This window comes from Pteropus vampyrus, unplaced genomic scaffold (assembly GCF_000151845.1).
Source record: "Pteropus vampyrus isolate Shadow unplaced genomic scaffold, Pvam_2.0 Scaffold423, whole genome shotgun sequence".
In the NCBI taxonomy this organism is placed as follows: Eukaryota; Metazoa; Chordata; class Mammalia; order Chiroptera; family Pteropodidae; genus Pteropus; species Pteropus vampyrus.
In genome coordinates, this window is record NW_011889204.1 from 583,989 (window position 1) to 596,347 (window position 12,359).

Genomic DNA, 12,359 nt, shown 5'->3' on the forward strand with positions numbered 1-12,359 from the left:
ACTACAAATATTAAAAATGTGATTTTTTAATATAAATACAAAATTTTATTCCTTTATACAACTAATGGAATATGGATCGAACCACTAGATTATTTAAAAAAAAAAAAAAAAACAAATTGAAACAGTGGTATAAAAACTACAAATAAAGTTAGTTATAAATGCTAATTCAAGGGTATATAACAAACTATAGGAGTTATTTTGTGATATTATCTAAGAGAGAAACGTTTAAAAAGCTAAGATTTAAGGAGTGTCAGAATTATTTAAAATGACTGAAGGTAAGCCTGATAGAATTGAAGATTTGGTGTATTTTCTTTTAGTTTACACATTTCCTGGCTTGGCCCCTCACTCTCCCTTCTCCCCTTCCTCCCCCCTTTCTCTTTTTCCTCCCTTGCTATTTATTTGTTGAAGAAACCAAGTCATTACTGTCAACTTTCCCACGGTATGGATTTTGCTGATCGCATCCCTGTATGTAATAGAATGTTTTTTTTGGTCTTCTATATTTTCTGTAAATCGATAGTTGGATCTAGAGGCTTGGTCACATTCAGGTTTATTTTCTCTCTCTTCTCTCTCTCTCTCTCTCTCTTTTTTTTTTTTTTTTTTGTATGGGCAGAACTGGCAGCGCACATAAGGTCTAGTTGTTTCTCTTTTCGTGATGTTAACATTCAGTAATAATTATGCTGCGGTCCATTCATTACGAGTTGCAAAATGGTGAGGTGATTTTTATCATTTATTAATTTATTAACTGTTACTTTAAAAATTTTTAGAGATAACATACACTATATGTGTGCGTATATATATGTCTAGATGAAGATTAATGTGCAGAAGTTTTGCTTTCAGTGAATGTTTTCATTCTAGTCATTGCTTAGATTCTTTTGTGCTTTTAGAGCTGACTGCTGAAAAATTGAAGAAACAGAATATTATGGTTTTATTGTACTTTTGAAGAAGTCAAATGTCTAAGCTAATTTATTAAAGAATTTGTCATTTCTTGTCTTAACACTTTCCTGAAGAATGTGTTAGAGTTGAAACTGTTATTTGACTGAGAAACTTACAGGAAATTTTTTGTGAGCTTTCAAATTTATAGCTGTCACAGCCTGTGGTCATCTTTAGGTAAAGCCCTACATTAAGCTGCCAGTGTTTATGTTCTCAGGCAAATTTATTTTTTCCTAAATCTCATGAAATTGTTAGTGCTCTATTCTAAGTATATTACTTTTTTAACAGTGGGGGATCGTAAAATAAATGAAGTTTTAAGATACATTTAAGATAAGCTGTTTGCCTAAGTCAGTTTTCCCTGGTACATCCTGCCTTGGCTGCAGCTGAGTGGCAAGTGGGTAAGTGTTCTGTGTGGCATTAAAGTTGGTGAGGAAATCTGGACGTCAGAACCCTTAATATAACCCACTCTCTAGGTTTAATATCCAACTTGCTCTATATTGTTTTGAATGAACTTTGGGGCACGAGGTACCTTACCTTTTTAAAAATAAGAGCCCAAACTAAAGCATTCTAGTAGTCAAATTTCTGGTTCTGATCCAAAGGCAATTTCTGGTTATGGTCTAGATTTCAGTGATTATAGTATAGTATTCTACTATACCACACCACCAACTCTCCCCAGCATGAACAAGGTAGACCACATATCATTTTTATAGATAAAGTAATTAAGGCTCAGAGAGATATAGTGAATGCCACTCTATAATAAATGGCTGCACTAGAATTGGAATCCAGGTCTTTGTGATTCCAAGCCTGTGTTTTTTCCACCATAGCAGACTGAAGATGAGAGAGAAGGAGGTGGCAGAGACGTAATCTAAGGAATCGCTGTGTTATTTCCAGTGAGAGATGATCAGGGCCTGAAACAGGCAGTGGAAACAGAAGCAAGATTTAAGGGTTTCGCTTGACATGGTAGCAGATTAGATGTGAGGAGTGAGAGAATAAAATGATCGAAGATGTGAGTTTCCTGGTCCTAGAAGAATGGTCGTGGTAGGAGAAGCAGTTTAGGGGAGGTGTGCCCTTTATTTCTCTTTCCGCATGGAATTCTGTATGTTGATTGAGGTGTTCGTGGTATATTTAGTTAATGACATTCAGTGGGAACTTCAAAATTAAGGATTCTGCTCAGATTATTTGGAGTCTGTTGGTAAGGAGTAAAGGGAGTTAAAGGGCAGGGGGTGATATATTCTTAATTCCTGTGTTGTTAATTCTGTGGCACTTACCTAATGAGAATTGTAAATTTCATAATTCTACCAAGGAACTTCTCTGAGTTTTATAGCCTCACCAAATCCCCACTGTGACAGACCCCATGTTTCTGCCCACATTTATGTTGCTATATTTTTCTCGTCTAGTTAATGTAGATTAGAAAAAAGACACCATATAAGTATTGAATAAACAGTAGTTAACAGCCAGTATGTTGAAAGAAAGGAATTCATGTGTGCAGTTTATGGTCGGATGATGTCACAGCGACTGCTACATATTCTCTTGCACAATTCCTGCTCTGTGGAAGATTTGTACAAATAATAACATTGGCGAGATGACTCTTAGCTATAAGCCAAGAAATTTTATTGAAACTACATATCAGATATTAGTTACCTATTTCAGTGTGTGTTTCATTTTTTTTTAACTAAGTCTTCCCTAGACCTATATGTGGTCTCCCTACTGGGAACTTGAAAGCACGTAAAATTTAAAGACATTCAGTTAGTTAGCCCTTAGGAAGTAACACTCACAGGTACTAGTTAACTCCCGTTTTTGATTATCTAGCTGAATTATAAACTTAAAGGGGAAGGGGAACCGTGAAAGGCTTGATATTTTTCCCAATGGTTAACCATTAGGCCTTGAACCTAGTAGAAAGTACCTGTTGGTTAAGTCTCTAAATATAAATTTAGTTTGGCTCTCTTTGTATTTTACTAAGTAATAAAAGTTATTTTATCTTTAATACCTAGCACTGTGTTAATAATTTATGAGAAATAAAAACATAGAAGACAGTCTCAGCCCTTGGCCCTTGAGACATGTACAGTCTTGAGCAGTGTTTGTAATTAGGTGACAGAATGCTTGACTTTGTTAGAGGATTTGGGTGTCAGATTATGGACAGAGCATTAAGTTCTGAGGCTAACAGGAGTGAAAAATGAAAGTTAAATGATGGTGCTGTCAAGTACAATTTGCAGACTAACTCTCCAACAGTCTCTTTGGTATAATATCACTTTAAATTTCATAGGAATAGTTCTCATTGAAGAACTATCCAGTAGTAATGAAACTTGATTTAAAACCTTTGATGATTGGTTCATTTTTAAAAGTCATAGAATTGTAAAGTGGAGCAGACCTGAGGGGACTTCTATTCCCATTCCCTCTTTTTTCAGATATGGAAAGGGACCCCAGAGTGTTTGGTTAATTGAACCTTGGCTAAATTACCCCAGCTATTTGCAGACAGAGTAGGCGCTTGAACATGGGTTTTTGACTCCGTGGCTTCCTCTTATATAACTTACTATTGATCGCAGTACATAGTAACCGAAGCATTTATGTTATTACCATATTTTCAGTTATTTGCTCATTTGTTTTTTATATTATTCCTGCAAAATAGTCAAGAAAAGTTGTCTCTAATTACAGAAAAGAAAATGTAAGTGATTTGTTCATCATGTACTAAGAAATTAGCAAAGCTAAGACTGGAACCCAGATTTTCTGTTTGGGAGTGTGTTGCTTTTTTCGCACCACCAAACTGTTTTTCCCATGTTGTTGCCAGTAGTATTATTTCCAAATTATTCACACTCCGAAACTGAGTCAAACTGAGAACATTTTTAAGAGTGATGGACTCTTTCGTAAGGGGAGATGATCCAAGCAGAATTCCACTTGCATTAACTTGGCTGGCTCTACTGCATTTGAAATTTGAATTTACCACTGACTGGAGTTTGAGGCTAGGGGACAATTCCTACATTGAATTATAGATATAAATAGGTCTGTAGGTAATAACTGCTTTCATTCATCACAATAGTGTTAAAGAAAACTGTATTGAAATGTAACATATAGTCTTTTAAAAAATATATTTTATTGAATTGTAATATACATCCAAAAACATGCTCATAGTCATAAGCCTACAACTTGATGAATTTTCACAGCTGAACACAGCTATGTAACTGGTACCCAGTTCAAGATCATAACCAGCCTCCCATAAACTCTCTCTACACTCTCTTCTGCTCTCATCCTGCTCCCTGTCGAGGGTAACCACCATAGCAGGATAGTCTTCTAGAGCAGCGGTCCCCAACCTTTTTAGCACCAGGGACCAGTGCTCCTGTGAGAATGTAATGCTGATAATCTGAGGTGGAGCTGAGGTGGTGATGCTCATGCTGGCTGCAAATACAGATGAAGCTTCGCCTGCTGGCTCACCGCTCACCTGCTGTGTGGCCCGGTTCCTAACAGGCCACGGACCAGTACCGGTCCACAGCCCAGGGGTTTGGGGATACCTGTTTTAGAGGTCAGATACTTCATTAGTCAGGGTCGTCCTATTTTTTGTTGTCTCGTTCACACAAAAATAATGGCTAAAGATAAAAATCAGAATTTCCTCATTACCAAGGCTTATTTACCAGTTTAATATTCAACCACAATATTAAAATCTCTGGGAGATTTAAACCACGCAGCTTTAGAAAACTCCTAGAATGACTTTGTTTTCTGAAACAAAGCACAGAGTAGCAGGAAATATAAGAATGGATATAGAACAGAGTGTGTCCCCCAAATCCCCGTGACTGTTCCCCACTGTGGAGGAAGCACAGGGAATGGCTGTAGTGCTGTAATGCAGATCTGTGGTTAAGGAATCAGTGATACATTCCCCTTTCTTTGCCTATCTCTGAATAGTGAAGATAGATTTCTAATATAAAGAATAGAATTCTCTAGATTTTTAAATTCTGCAATTTCTGTGTTAAATGTAAAGTTTCCCAAAACTTTAAAACAATTGGTAAAATTCTATCTTAATTTAAAATACATTAACGTGTGACATCGTCTTTGCTTTTCCTGTTTCCTGTCAGGACCCCTGAACAGTGCCCCAGCGTCGTTTCGTTGCTGTCGGAGAGTTACAATCCTCACGTGCGGTACGGAGCAGCCATGGCCCTCGGCATCTGCTGTGCCGGTACAGGAAACAAGGTACAGCCCAGAGCCAGTGGCTCAGTTCTTTCCTGGCGCCAGATCGTTTTCCCTCACAGAAAAGTTTATGGAACAGCTGTAAAAACACAAGTGTGGTGTGATCTGTAAGACTTGACTTGCCTCCCAAAGCTCCCCAGAACTTCCTTGCTTCACTGTGCTGGATGGCTCAAAGCCCTTTAAGAACAAACCAGCACATTGCATGGGTGGCTGTCATAGAAACAGTGCTGTTGACTTTTTGAAAGCATTGATGTCTTTTAAAAAAAGAAAAGGAAAGAAGAAAGTGATAAAGTATTGTTTTTCTTTAAAAAACTAGTCTGGTCATTTTACACAGTTATTTTACACGTTTAATTTGCATAATTTGTATTGTAGAAATCGAGGTTCTCATCTGAGGCCACCAAAATCAACTCAGTTTGATTTGCTTTGTTTTGTTTTAAGCAAATCACTGAACTGCCATTTGCCTGTTTTCTCCTTACAATCAATAGGTAACTTGATATTTGTTAAGCCCTCAAAAGTGACAGAGCTGGGTTAAGCAAACCGATGATTTGAAAAACAGTTCATCTTGAAATACGTAAAGTGCTGCACTGTTGCTTAAGTAACAAAGTATTTTTGGTTCACAGCAATGACATAATCATCACATTTACCTTTGACAGCACACGTGCATACATCTTGGCGAACTTTTCTTTTAAAAAGGCAGGCAGCGTGTGTGCGTGCGTGCGTGTGTGTGTGTGTGTGTGTGTGTGTGTGAGAGAGAGAGAGAGAGCGCACACGCACGCACATGATCCTGCTCCCAGTGCCACCACATCAGAGGGAAGGCGTCACTTTATCATCTCCTGTTCAAATTAAAATAAAACAAAGCATAGTTATTAGTTTATTGATTGATTCCAGGAATTAAATTTTAGTTTGCTTGATGTTTTCTCTAAAAAGGGTATTAGTATTATATACAAATAATTTTTTCTAATCACGTAAAACATAATTGAAGCTAGGAATTGAAATAGGCATTTTTACTACATTTGGCAAGAATTGCATAAAAATTTATGGAGACATCCCCTTCCAGTATTCTCGTTCTTCCTCCTTACCCTGCTTTATTTTTCTTCATAGCACTTATCACCACCTAACATATTTTTACACCTTTTTTATTTATTGTCTGTCTCCTCTTTACTGAAATGTAAAGAGCCTGAGAACAGTATGTTCAGTGCTGGAACCTAAAGTCAGACCTGGCACATAGTAAACTTTCAGTAAATAATTTGTCAAGTGAATGACAGAGTGAAGATCATGTAAGGATATGATGGTGAATAAGTTGGACATGGTCTCTGCCCTCACAGACTTTTGTTTTTAAAATGTTTTCATTTCTTTTGGGTGAGAAATTCTTACATGAGAATGTATCTTCAGTTTTATTAGAAATGTCATTAGGTATATAAAATGCAGTTTATAGAAATTGGCCTTCATTGTTTTCTGGGACACATCTGTTCCAAAGGAAAAATATAGTTGGATGTTTTACTAAGTATTTCTCCTCTCAGGTCTTTAGTAGACATTTATGTCAGGCCTCATAAGTTACATGTAAATTAGATATTTTTTCTTTACAGATTATTCTAAAGTTAATATGATATCTAGAAGCAAATGTTCTTTACACAACATCTGACAAGTTAATTCAATGAAGAATTTTATTACTCATACTAAACAAGTCTGCTTTATTTCTAGTTAGTTTGTATCATCTACATATCAATACCTGTCTGACTGAAGTTTGGTGATTTGATTATTTTTGTTTCTTAAAACCTAAAACATCTCTTCTAAAACATATCTTTGATGTTATATCACATACCTCAAAGGCCAAGTTAGTGTCTTTTAACTTATAGATTGGAAATTGGTTATATTTTTATCATAACTACTTTATAAACAGTATTGACAGTATGTGAGTAATGTTTGAAAAACACACCTCTGTACATTGTCATTACATTTTTCACCAAAGTGGGGAGAAAGAGAACACTTATCTGGTATTTTTATTAACTGTTATTAGCTCTGATTTTTAAAACACAAATACAGTCTCACACCAAATGCTGGCTGCAAATACAGATGAAGCTTCGCCTGCTGGCTCACCGCTCACCTGCTGTGTGGCCCGGTTCCTAACAGGCCACGGACCAGTACCGGTCCACAGCCCAGGGGTTGGGGATACCTGTTTTAGAGGTCAGATACTTCATTAGTCAGGGTTGTCCTATTTTTTGTTGTCTCGTTCACACAGAAATAATGGCTAAAGATAAAAATCAGAATTTCCTCATTACCAAGGCTTATTTACCAGTTTAATATTCAACCACAATATTAAAATCTCTGGGAGATTTAAACCACGCAGCTTTAGAAAACTCCTAGAATGACTTTGTTTTCTGAAACAAAGCACAGAGTAGCAGGAAATATAAGAATGGATATAGAACAGAGTGTGTCCCCCAAATCCCCGTGACTGTTCCCCACTGTGGAGGAAGCACAGGGAATGGCTGTAGTGCTGTAATGCAGATCTGTGGTTAAGGAATCAGTGATACATTCCCCTTTCTTTGCCTATCTCTGAATAGTGAAGATAGATTTCTAATATAAAGAATAGAATTCTCTAGATTTTTAAATTCTGCAATTTCTGTGTTAAATGTAAAGTTTCCCAAAACTTTAAAACAATTGGTAAAATTCTATCTTAATTTAAAATACATTAACGTGTGACATCGTCTTTGCTTTTCCTGTTTCCTGTCAGGACCCCTGAACAGTGCCCCAGCGTCGTTTCGTTGCTGTCGGAGAGTTACAATCCTCACGTGCGGTACGGAGCAGCCATGGCCCTCGGCATCTGCTGTGCCGGTACAGGAAACAAGGTACAGCCCAGAGCCAGTGGCTCAGTTCTTTCCTGGCGCCAGATCGTTTTCCCTCACAGAAAAGTTTATGGAACAGCTGTAAAAACACAAGTGTGGTGTGATCTGTAAGACTTGACTTGCCTCCCAAAGCTCCCCAGAACTTCCTTGCTTCACTGTGCTGGATGGCTCAAAGCCCTTTAAGAACAAACCAGCACATTGCATGGGTGGCTGTCATAGAAACAGTGCTGTTGACTTTTTGAAAGCATTGATGTCTTTTAAAAAAAGAAAAGGAAAGAAGAAAGTGATAAAGTATTGTTTTTCTTTAAAAAACTAGTCTGGTCATTTTACACAGTTATTTTACACGTTTAATTTGCATAATTTGTATTGTAGAAATCGAGGTTCTCATCTGAGGCCACCAAAATCAACTCAGTTTGATTTGCTTTGTTTTGTTTTAAGCAAATCACTGAACTGCCATTTGCCTGTTTTCTCCTTACAATCAATAGGTAACTTGATATTTGTTAAGCCCTCAAAAGTGACAGAGCTGGGTTAAGCAAACCGATGATTTGAAAAACAGTTCATCTTGAAATACGTAAAGTGCTGCACTGTTGCTTAAGTAACAAAGTATTTTTGGTTCACAGCAATGACATAATCATCACATTTACCTTTGACAGCACACGTGCATACATCTTGGCGAACTTTTCTTTTAAAAAGGCAGGCAGCGTGTGTGCGTGCGTGCGTGTGTGTGTGTGTGTGTGTGTGTGTGTGAGAGAGAGAGAGAGAGCGCACACGCACGCACATGATCCTGCTCCCAGTGCCACCACATCAGAGGGAAGGCGTCACTTTATCATCTCCTGTTCAAATTAAAATAAAACAAAGCATAGTTATTAGTTTATTGATTGATTCCAGGAATTAAATTTTAGTTTGCTTGATGTTTTCTCTAAAAAGGGTATTAGTATTATATACAAATAATTTTTTCTAATCACGTAAAACATAATTGAAGCTAGGAATTGAAATAGGCATTTTTACTACATTTGGCAAGAATTGCATAAAAATTTATGGAGACATCCCCTTCCAGTATTCTCGTTCTTCCTCCTTACCCTGCTTTATTTTTCTTCATAGCACTTATCACCACCTAACATATTTTTACACCTTTTTTATTTATTGTCTGTCTCCTCTTTACTGAAATGTAAAGAGCCTGAGAACAGTATGTTCAGTGCTGGAACCTAAAGTCAGACCTGGCACATAGTAAACTTTCAGTAAATAATTTGTCAAGTGAATGACAGAGTGAAGATCATGTAAGGATATGATGGTGAATAAGTTGGACATGGTCTCTGCCCTCACAGACTTTTGTTTTTAAAATGTTTTCATTTCTTTTGGGTGAGAAATTCTTACATGAGAATGTATCTTCAGTTTTATTAGAAATGTCATTAGGTATATAAAATGCAGTTTATAGAAATTGGCCTTCATTGTTTTCTGGGACACATCTGTTCCAAAGGAAAAATATAGTTGGATGTTTTACTAAGTATTTCTCCTCTCAGGTCTTTAGTAGACATTTATGTCAGGCCTCATAAGTTACATGTAAATTAGATATTTTTTCTTTACAGATTATTCTAAAGTTAATATGATATCTAGAAGCAAATGTTCTTTACACAACATCTGACAAGTTAATTCAATGAAGAATTTTATTACTCATACTAAACAAGTCTGCTTTATTTCTAGTTAGTTTGTATCATCTACATATCAATACCTGTCTGACTGAAGTTTGGTGATTTGATTATTTTTGTTTCTTAAAACCTAAAACATCTCTTCTAAAACATATCTTTGATGTTATATCACATACCTCAAAGGCCAAGTTAGTGTCTTTTAACTTATAGATTGGAAATTGGTTATATTTTTATCATAACTACTTTTTAAACAGTATTGACAGTATGTGAGTAATGTTTGAAAAACACACCTCTGTACATTGTCATTACATTTTTCACCAAAGTGGGGAGAAAGAGAACACTTATCTGGTATTTTTATTAACTGTTATTAGCTCTGATTTTTAAAACACAAATACAGTCACACACCAAATAATAGTTTTTCAGTCCCATAGGATTATAATGGAGCTGAAAAATTCCTATCATTTAGCGGTGTGGTAACCATGGTAACATTAGGGTAGTGCAGCACATTACTCATTCACGTGTTTGTGGTGATGCTGTTGCGCACAAACCTACTGCATTGTCAGTCGTAGCAAGGATACCACATGCAGTCACAGTAGTGGGCTGTGCCGTCTATGCCTGCGCAAGTGCACTCTGCGATGTTCGCATGACGGAGTCACCTAGCTACTCATTTCTCACAGTGGGTCCTCATTGTAAGCTGTACATGAGTGTAAATCCACATGTAAGGAAGTCTAAAGTCATTTTCCCCAAAAAAGAAAGAATTCAGTTTATTCTTCGTTTCCTTGGTCTTGGAACAAAAGATATTTGAGAAATATAAGAAATATGTTTGATAACCTAACATGAACCTCACTTTCTCTTTCTTTTTGACCTCTTTTTACCTCAGGACAGGAGCACTCATGTTCTACAAGGTTCCTTTTCACTTACCATCAATTATATCGAAACTAAAAGTATTCTCAGTTCTGAACTATTGCATCTAGTTAGCCTTAAATTAACTTGTTATTACAGTGCGATGAAAATATTGACTTAGAATGACAGTGACTAACTTGAAAATCCAGCTATATCAACTTTATTTAAGGCTGTTTTGTTTTGTTTTGTTTTTTAATGATTTCAGGAAGCAATTAATTTGCTAGAACCAATGACAAATGATCCTGTGAACTATGTGAGGCAAGGAGCTCTCATAGCTTCAGCTCTCATCATGATCCAGCAAACTGAAATTACTTGTCCAAAGGTGAGCAAACTAATCCTCTACAACAGAGCTGGTCTGGGCTTTTTTAGTAACTTATCTTCTTTTGAGGATATTTTTACCTCAAATATGGTAAACGCTGAACTCATAGGAAGTAAGAAGGTTAGGAGGATGGGAAAACTTTAAATGCATTTTTTTACAGATTTATGGTCACTTTATTAATTCAACTATATAGCCATTTTTGAAAAGGTAGAATTCATGTATTGATGAAATCATAAAAATCGGTGGGATAACTTGTTCCTCTGAGGTAGGATACAAACTCAGGCGGTCCATAACTTCTTTGATCCATCCTTTCGTGGTCATGAAAAGGTCTGTGGTCACATCGTATAGTACACACAATCTCCGTTTAGAAATGAGTACATCCAGATTCTCTGTTAGTGTCATTACCCTCTTGGGTGATCTCTTGGGCAGAGTTTCAGATGGCTCCAGAACAGCTTTCTTTCCCTCTTGACCAACATCTATCCAAAGAAATACTCCTGCATATGTTGCCCATCTTGTAAGAGGGGATATAATAGGCTCTCAGTACAGCTTTGCCTGCCTCTCCCTCTGTCTCTCTCGTCCTCTCTTCCTGCCTGCTCCTCTCTTTATCTGTCTCTTTTCTTCCCCTTTCGTCCCCCCTCCCCACTCTCTCTTTTTCTCTCTCTCTGCTTATGCCTCAGTCGATAGCTGATGCCTTTTATTTTGTGTGCCAGATGTCAGTGCACAGTGACCGCTGATCATATTCAGCTCTCCAGGTGGTCCCTCTGAAGCCCATCTCTAGACTTGGAGTGAGAGGGAAAGACTAATAACCCAGCTTTACCCCATAGAAATCCTCTTCACATATTCTGCTACAATCCATGCCTCATATATGCCCAGCAGATTACTCTGTTAACAGATTTTGAGACAATTATTTTAAAATCTCCTCATGGCAATCTCTCAGACCTCATGTTAGAGTTTAATAACTAATGTATCTTGGCGCTTAAGCCAAAACTTCTCATTTCGTTGAGAAGTAGAAAATGTATAGATCTTATTTACATGTACTAAAAATTACTATGTTTGATACATTAAATAAATGCGATAGCTTTTGCAATAATTTCAGATCTTTTTTTTTTTTAATTTTATTATTAGTTTCATGTATACAGTACATTGGTTAGACATTTACGTAGTTTATAAAACTATCTCCCTGATTGCTCTTTCTCTCCTCTGGCTCTAAACCTAGCCATAACATTACTGCTAACTGCATTCCCTATGCCATGCTCCCCATCCCCATGTCTATCTATCGACTACTAATTTGTACTTCTTTAACCTTTGCCCCTATTCTACGAGCCTCCCCAACTGCCCCCCACTGTGGCCATCACCAGATTGTCTTCTATATTTGTGAGTCTGTTTTTGATTAGTTTGTCTTTTGTTTCTTAGATTCTGTATGTCAATGAAATCATATGGTATTTATCTTTCTCTGTTTGACTTATTTCACTCAGCGTAATAACCTCTAAGTCCATCCATGCCGTTGTGAATGGTAGGATTTCATTTTTTTTAATGGCTGAGTAG

General features: G+C 36.8%; 1 protein-coding gene across 1 annotated transcript in view; it reads left to right on the forward strand.

Moving 5' to 3' along the window:
* The window catches only part of PSMD1 (proteasome 26S subunit, non-ATPase 1), an 89,272-nt gene that overhangs the window by 45,572 nt on the left and 31,341 nt on the right, over positions 1-12,359 (forward strand). The window contains exons 16-17 of the mRNA XM_023523854.1: positions 4,992-5,106; positions 10,701-10,817. Of these exons, the coding sequence (XP_023379622.1) occupies positions 4,992-5,106; positions 10,701-10,817 (232 nt within the window). The remainder of the gene's footprint in view (positions 1-4,991; positions 5,107-10,700; positions 10,818-12,359) is intronic.